We start from the raw sequence: 8973 nt of genomic DNA, 5'->3' as shown, positions 1-8973 counted from the left end.
ATATATTCATTTTTTGAGGTTCCTGTTATAGAAATTTCCTGGAGAAAACAACCTGTTCTAGTAAAGCACCCACAAAGTCATCTGAGGAGCAAGAACTCTCAAAGAGTAATCATCTGTTCTCTTCAGCAGCATTTAATTTGAAATGTCAAAAGCACTGCTTGCTTTATTGTTCCCACTATGAATATTTATATTGTATTTAGGCACAGTTGGTGTGGAGCACCTGCAAGTTCATTGTAGATGTACAATGACAATAAAGGGCTATTTAATTCTAACCTTGCAAAATAACACAGCATTTGTGATGTGACACAGGAGGAAATTCAGCTGCTGCTAACAGGAATTTCTTGCAAATTCAAGGTTAGAAAGACAGTGTTGTTAATCATCTTCATTTTATCCTCTGTTTTCAAGATGAATGTGTAAAGGCACACTACAACAATCACACAGTCTGTCAGCTCAGGAATGTGGTCGTGTATTCTCTGGTTACGTTTATGTCACTCAGAGACACAATTGTTGCACCGACAGTCATCATACCAACTTACTCTAATAGCATATCTTCACTCAACTACTCATAATCAAGGCACAACTATATGATGAAACTGCTTTCTGAAGTGTATATATGGGGGAAAAAAATCCAACTTTAAGTTCTATTCAATGCGTTTTATACATTTCTCATTTCTCATGAGGTGTGTGATATCTTGTAAATTTGCACTTAAGATACATTAGTAATATATAAACATTTTTATATATTACTGCTGCTCCATTGAAAGTGTGCTGACATATTGCATCGGTGTGTGGTTCTCCAGCTGCACCACAGCACACAGAAAGGCACTCCAGAGGGTCATCAACATGGCCCAAAAAATCATTGGACATCCTCTTCCCTCCCTGAAGGACCTGTACAGCACTCGCTGTCTCAAGAGGGCACGCAGCATCCTACGGGACTGCACACACCCAGGACACCGGGTGTTTAAGCTGCTGCCGTCTGGCAGGAGGTTCAGGCTGCTGAGGTCCCGAACAAATAGACTCAAGGACAGCTTTTACAACAGGGCAACAGCCCTGATCAATGTAAATAGCTGACCTGACTGGATACCTCCCTGGACTTTTTAGGGGGAGGTAACAATGTTTAAAACGATAACAATAATATTTATATTTATAACAAGGTGCAATAATAATTAATGTGCAATAATAACAGTGTGCAATACACATACACTTATTCTTCTTTTTTATACTAAGTTAATATACTGTGTTGTGTTGTTTGTTACGTTGTGATGTGTCATATCGTGTCGTGTTGTGTTATATGTAGTGCCGACGTAGGACAGTTTTTCCAATTTCATTGTACTACTGTACTATGTATGACTGTGCAATGACAATAAAGAGTTATCTTATCTTATCTTATCTTATTTTCTTGAATGTCTGTATTAGATATACAGATGTACACTTTTACAGCCTTCAGAATGCCTTCATTCTTTGTAGCATGGATTCAGCGTGGTGCTGGGAATATTCCTCAGTGATTTTGGTCCATATTCAGATGATGGCATCATACAGATGCCACAGATGTGGTGAATGAACACCCATGATGGGAATTTCCCATTACATCCCATCGCAAAGGTGATCTAATGGATTGAGATCTGATGACTGTGCAGGGCACGAGCACAGAGAACTCATCATGTTCAAGAAACCAGTTTGAGATGATGTGAGCTTTGTGACATGGAGTATTATCCTGCTTTAAGCAGCTTCATGGGCGCACTCTGGTCATAAAGAGATGGACATGGCCAGCAACAATATTCAGGTACAAGCTGGCATTTAAAAAATTCTCAGTTTGTTCTAAGCCACACCAATATATCACCACCAGCAGCAGCCTGAGCTGTTCATGCCAAACAGGGGGCTTCCATGGTGTTTAACAAAATTTGACTCGACCATCCAAATGCTGGTATGGCAACAGCACCGCCTACAACTGCAAAGCTCTCCAGCGAGTAGTGCGGTGCTCTGAACGGATAATTGGAGGTGAGCTTCCCTCCCTCCAAGACATCTACAGGAAGCGGTGCCTGAGGAAAGCGGGGAGGATCATCAAGGACTCCAGTCACCCCAGCCATAAACTGTTCAGACTGCTTCCATCAGGAAGGAGGTTCTGCAGCATCCGGTCCCGTACCAGCAGACTGAGAGACAGCTTCTTCCATCAGGCCATCAGACTGCTGAACACGTCATAGACACCTCAGCTTCACTACTGGAACTTCAACATTATGCACTCCATACTGTATATAAATGCCACTTGTTTTGCACATATTCAACTCTGTATATTTTATATATTTTATTATTATTATTATTATTATTTTTACTATTTAATTTGTAAAAATGTGTATACACACACACACACACACACACACACACACACACACACACACGTAGGAAAATATTTAGTATACACATCCAGAAATGCATACACTATTATATATTGTACATATATTTATTAGTTTCAGGTTGGCCATTCTTGTATTTTGCTCGTTTGTGTTGTTGTGTTTGCACATCTCTGTTGCTTGTGGGGCTCGCACACAAGAATTTCACTCGCATGTGCTGTACCAGTGTGCCTGCACATGTGATGTGACAATAAAAGTGATTTGATTTGATTTGATTTAAAGTAGAAAATGAGACTCATCAGACCAGCAATATTCTCAGTCTTTGGTTTGGTTTTGGTCAGCACGTCCAGATTGTCGTCTCAGTTAACTGTTGGTAGTCCTGTGCTGCCTATTTAAACTTCAAGAGGTCACAATCAGAGCACGTTGCTATTATGTTATGTTGCAGCAATTCTGGAATACTGGGTATGCAATCATTAACATCATAAAATCTGCAAAAGTAGAAACTTTTAATCACTCACATGATTGTGGTGTCAGTGTGTGTTTGTATCGCCGTTGTTGCCGTTCACCTTTGCACCCTGTTAAGTGTCTTTTCCTTTTCACTGGCTGTGATTTGGTTTCTGTTCACTTCAGCCTCATTCACTTGATGAGCATCACGAGGATTCGTGAAATTCTGCTGATAAGTGAAATTTATTTAAAATTATTTTTATTATACAGACACAATATTTTGTATTATTGTTTGCCAGATCTGGAGAATCCAAAAATACCTACATGGTTAAAAAAAATAAAAAATAAAAAAAGAGACCACCAGTGTTGATAACTATATTGCAAGTGGGCACAATAGACTATTTCACTGAGTCCACATTTAGGCCAACACCTAATGTGCAGTACAGTTCAGATGATGTACTTTATCGTACTGGTTTATTTCACTGAGATGAGCTGTTATATCTACAGACAACAGTATCAGGTGATAGCAGACTTCTCCATGTGAACCAGAGACTGGCATCCTGTTGGTACCTCACAGACTACCAGTGTTTGTGTGGCACTAGCATTACAGTGAAAGCAGAGACTGCTTAATGAAAGTCATGACGAAATCTTATATAACACTGGGGATTTTCTTACCTGAAGGGGGAACACAGAGGGAATACAAAAAAGTTCACTCCTCTCTCTTTCACCAAACATGCACACCTATGTATCTCCATTCACACAAGCACAACTTTCTATAAACACACCAGTGCACATAAAACATGAGAAGAAAACATTTAAAATCCCAGGATGTATTACATCTTCATTACAGTAAATCGTATGTTTTCATACATATAAATACAGTGTAAAGGTCTTCGTAATGAAATAAACTCTGGCTTATTGTTTTCATGAGTATGCTGTTATCATTTATCAGTTTACCAGCTGAACAAGTGATTACCTGTATCAACAAAAACGGGCATCAAACCATACAGTTAGTTATCATTATGACCGCAAAGCTGATTGTCAAACACACAGAAAGTAACATAGTGACAAGAAAAAGAAGTGAATTGCTTGGATTCACTTACATTTACATGAAATTAGAATATGGGTAGATCTTCAGGTTATCTTTCCACTATTATTATTATTATTATTACTGCTATACAATATGATGCAAAATGTGAACCCTTATGCTTATAAAATTAGCAAACATGTAAGTCTCAGTCATACAGGCCTGGAGAGCGATCGGTGCAAGGGGCAACATTTTTTCCCAGTAATCTGTGATTGCCAGGGAGGTCAATGACCAGTCTAGACCTGCGTGACTTTAGGAATCGATTTCACAATGATAGCCAACAACGTCCACTTGCCAGGTGGTTGGAGAGTACACATTTCCCCAGTGATTTCAGGTTGTTGCTGACCTGTCTCTAGCCTGTGCAAGTGGTGCCTAATCCAGCAAAGCTCCATCTAAGGTGCAACATTTTTTATTTAAAATTGTCATGTACACCAAGCTACATATAGACATTACTGACATTACTGTCAATAATGTGAGAGTCTGTGTCTGTAGGCCTATTATAAGCCAATCATCATCAATTTCTAATTAATGAAAGTATCCTATATTGCCAGGATAGTTCCCACCTGATAAAACTGAACCCGGGCAAACAAGGGAACAAGTAAATCTAAGCAAAGCCCAATTAAAACCCAATAAAGATCCTGATGCATGAGTGCAGTTTAGTAATAAGCTAATTGTGTAAAAACCTTCAAAGATCACATTGTGTAGAAAACCAAGTAATTCCGATGGGCTCACTTGTTGTTGCCACCGTATAATCTCATTTTCATCATATGCTCAACCACCACGCTCTAAAGTGTGTCCAAATTTGGATGTTATGTATTTTGAGATTAAAAAAATAAATAAAATCACATCCTTGGATCCAGATTATCTCAATTTTTCTTTCCTGAATTTATTTTTATGAGCCACTTTTCAAAGACCCACCTCTATGTTACATTGCAAAAGCACAGTTTTTGAGTTATGGGATAACAGATCCCTTTATAAGCAATTATCTTTGGCTTCTTTCATCTCTCATTCATATTTTCTTTGACACAGAGAGAAATTCTCTATAACTGAAGTTTCTTTGTCTACAATAAGACAGTGAATGAAAGGAGAAAAAAGGATGAAATCCAAATTTGGGAGAACTGATGTGACCCCATAAAGAGTGTAGATCCATTACACTTCACATAACTTCTTTCAAGATTCATTCAGATCCAGAATATTATGTTGGACACTCCTTTTCTTTAAATAACACACAAATGCATGAAAAGGACAAAATGGTTATAACCTTTATAATACCAGTCAAATATGAAACCAAAAATACTGAGCATATATGTGTGACAGACAGAGGTATTACAGTGGAATTATATATGGCATATTCAACAGTATCCCAACATTGCATGATTTAAGGCACTCCATTACAATACAACAAATAAAAACAACAACTATATGAAGTGGAATCAGTCTGACTGTGAGTTGTGGAGAATCCTTACTCGGTCAACCCAGTGAGAACGAATGAATACTTCACAATTATGATTCAGTTTTTGTGTAAATAAATAAATAAATAAATAAATAAATAAATATGTGATGGCTATAATCTAGACAATAAGCACAACACAAATTAGTCTTTGAAGACACTTAGAGGAAAGGAGGGACCTTTGTTTGTTCAGAACTGGCCAGCAATTCAGTTTTGCAGAGTTGCAATTTTAATCGGACAATATAGAAGATTTCAGTTAAGCAGTGAGATGAAAAGTGGGCCGTGTGAGGCATTGCAGACACTGTAAATATTATATAAGCATCAGTTTTTGAGCAGGAGAGAATTTATTCCAATAGGATGAAATGTTGAATTATCAGAGATGAATAAAATACATTAACAATGTGACAGTTAAGAATTTTCTTTACTTTAGATGAACTTTAAATGGTTTAATACTTTATGGCCCATTAAAATGCTGTTGGAAAGCTGTGTTAAACATCCTCGAGGACAAAATCACAACATGTTGTAAACATTAGGATTACTGGCCAATGCAATGAACAGAAGGTTTCCTTTAAAAGGATCTGTTAGACACACACGAGAATGAAGAACGTTTCTCGGGTGTGTGCAACCTAAACATGAAACGTAATAACATGAATTCCTAAACATTAATATGGGGAACTCATTTTCAAAATGTCATTTCCATATTGGACAAAAAGAGGTAAATGTGGTACAACCAGTTTATAATTAAAAAACATATTTTTCACAAGGTGCAGTGCAGATCTAATGAAGCCAACTGGCCACTCGTAACAGTGACTATTTAATATTTACTGCTTTCACCTCCTATTGAACAGTGTTCTTCTGACGTCAGTTCCCTTTGTCACTCTGCCAGATCCCGTTGGCTTTATTGAGCGAGGTGTTGCTACCCTGTGTGGTATCCTTTATGGCTTTCTCGACAGCATCAGCCAAGGGCAACTTGTCCTCTGCTTCTGCCTCTCTATGGTAGAAATAGTTGAAGTTGGAAACAATGACGGGAACAGGCAAGGCAATAGTCAGCACACCTGCAATGGCACACAAGGTGCCCACCATCTTACCCCCCATGGTAATGGGACACATGTCTCCGTAGCCTACAGTGGTCATGGTAACAACAGCCCACCAGAAGCCATCAGGTATGCTGGCAAACACTGTATTTGGCTCGTCTACCTCAGCAAAGTAGATAGCGCTGGAGAAAAGGATAACTCCAATAAAGAGGAAAAAGATGAGCAACCCGAGCTCACGCATGCTGGCCTTCAGAGTCTGTCCCAGGATCTGGAGCCCTTTAGAGTGACGAGATAGTTTGAATATACGAAACACCCGCACCAAGCGGATGATACGTAGAATGGCCAAAGACATGTTCTGCCCTGAGCTTTCTGCTGGAGTTGTGGCCAATTCTGTAATCACAGTGACAAAATAAGGGATGATAGATATGATGTCAATAATGTTCATGAGGTTGTGGAAAAACTCTCTTTTGCTAGGGCAGACCACAAATCGCACACACAGCTCAAAGAAAAACCAACCAATGCAGGCAGTTTCAATGATGAAGAAAGGATCAGAGAAGGTTGTGGGCTTTACACCAGGCGGACCCACAGTTTGGTTAAAAGGTTGTACAGCTGTGGGCACAACTGGGTCGGTCTCATCTCTGAATTCTGGTAGTGTTTCCATGCAGAAAATAATAATGGATATGACGATGACAACGACGGACACCAGCGCTACACCTCGTGCTGCATTGGAGCTCTCTGGGTACTCAAACAGCAGCCAGAATTGTCTGTACACATCATTACTAGGAAGAGGAATCTCAACGTCTTTTAAGAATCCTTCTTCTTCTCTGAACTGCTCCATAGCCTCGTTTCCAAGCTCATAGAACAGAATTTCATCTGCAAACACATCGAGGGGAACGTTAGCTGGTCGCCTAACTTTACCTCCTGACTGGTAGTAATATAAAATTCCATCAAAGCTGGGTCTGTTCCGATCAAAGAAGTACTCGTTCCTCATTGGATCAAAGTATTCCATCCTCTTCAAAGGGTCCCCTAGAAGTGTCTCAGGAAACTGGTCCAGTGTTTTAAGCTGCGTCTCAAAACGAAGACCGGCAATGTTGATGATGACTTTCTGATCTCCATCATCCAAGCCTCGTTTATCAACAAAGAGATCCTCACAGCACTCCTTAGCAAGCCGGTTAAAGATCATCTCACTTTCCTTGCTGCCCTCACTGCTTAGCAGCAGTTTAAAGTTTGAGATCATGCTAGCACAGCTGCTACGCCCCTTTCTAGTTGGAGTTGGCATCGTCGGGGACTGTGGTACTGTAAGTGTCTGCGGAATGGGTGAAGAGGAGGTCGATTCCCAAATGTATGGGGGTATAGGGCTGCAGTGGGAAGGTGTAGGTGTTAGGTCTGTGGCTCTTAGATGGTAGTTGCTGGTTGGGCTGCTGTGCTCTGGGGGCATGTCCACTGTGAGAGCTGTGGTCTCATCAGCATAGGTGTCCACCTCATCTCCAAGGTTGCCAGCAAGGTCATCCAGGCTCTCAAAGTCTACCAAGGCCACCTCCATGGCTTTGGTTCAGCCAGTGCAACACACAGACTGACAGATGGGAGGTTCACACACCAGAGTCAGCAGCTCCAGCAGCGTAGCAGAGCATTCAGGCTACAGTGTGACTGACGTAAATACAAAAACTCCTTCAACTTGTTTTTTAAAAATCCAGCTCCTGTAGAGTTGAAGAGGAGAGACAAAGATTATCAGTGTGTTTCTGTTAGCTGTGCAGAGCTCACCAAGGCAAGCATCAGGTCATTAGAATATGATAAACAGAAATGCTAGTTTCTTGGAGAATTATTTGGAAACAGAAAGTGAGAGACATAGTTTAAGATGAAAAGAAAAGAAACTGGGAACCAGCAACGTTATCTACCAGCAATACAGCTAGAACATGGGGGAGAGAAAGAACAAAAACTAGTAAATTCTTTGCTGGTTCTTTCTTTTGCCTGCTGTGGCAGTGGCACTGCGATGGGTCATGTAACTTTGAAAACAGCAGACATTAAATAGGAGAGCAACTCAAGGGTAGCTACAGTAGGGCCTGACCCTTACATGTTCACATATCTCTGACTGATCAAATCATTATCAAATTGTTGACATAAACTTTACTACTATTCCTTTAAATAAGTAATACTAGTTAGCAATACATACTAACCAGTGCATATACTGGACACTGAAGTTATTTTAACAAACAACCTGAAATGAAAGAAAAGGGATGAGAGCTGCACAACCTGTCATGACCCCGAGGGTTGTAGGAAAGGAGGACAGTCCGAGGTAACTGGGACTCTGCATACATTAGTGCATAATTAACTGACTGTGCAGTGATAGCAGGAGCCTAGTTTCTACCAGACGCCAAGGCTCACATTTAAACTCCACTGTGCCATATCTTTGGTCTTAGCTGTAAAAATAAGCTCTGTTCCAGCTTTGCTCTTTATATTTGTATTTACCTGTGTGTGTTTTTTCATCAGCATTCACATAGTATGAAATAGTGAGGTTGTGTGAAAGGTGTATTTGTGCCTGTCGGTGTGTGTGCCTGTGTGGGGTTGTACTGTATAGGTGTGTGTGTGTGGGTGTGCATGCATGTGTGTAAC

At 40.1% G+C, this 8973-nt stretch overlaps 1 protein-coding gene across 1 annotated transcript; it reads right to left on the bottom strand.

The window, feature by feature from the left end:
• Positions 1–6190: 6190 nt before the first annotated feature.
• kcna10a (potassium voltage-gated channel, shaker-related subfamily, member 10a) lies at positions 6191–7906 on the bottom strand. The gene has a single exon (XM_085345517.1). The coding sequence runs from the start codon at positions 7904–7906 to the stop codon at positions 6191–6193; it is 1716 nt and encodes a 571-aa protein (XP_085201643.1).
• Positions 7907–8973: the final 1067 nt, after the last annotated feature.

This window comes from Diplotaxodon limnothrissa, linkage group LG20 (genome assembly GCF_057381915.1).
Source record: "Diplotaxodon limnothrissa isolate DT_005_m linkage group LG20, D_limnothrissa_male_GT1.1, whole genome shotgun sequence".
Classification (NCBI taxonomy): Eukaryota; Metazoa; Chordata; class Actinopteri; order Cichliformes; family Cichlidae; genus Diplotaxodon; species Diplotaxodon limnothrissa.
The sequence above is the reverse complement of the archived record's forward strand: the minus strand, read 5'-3'. Positions and strand labels throughout refer to the sequence as shown.

What these genes read in the sequence shown, in the direction of transcription:
- kcna10a (XM_085345517.1), bottom strand. Translation starts at nt 7,906, where the DNA reads ATGGAGGTGGCCTTGGTAGACTTTGAGAGCCTGGATGACCTTGCTGGC.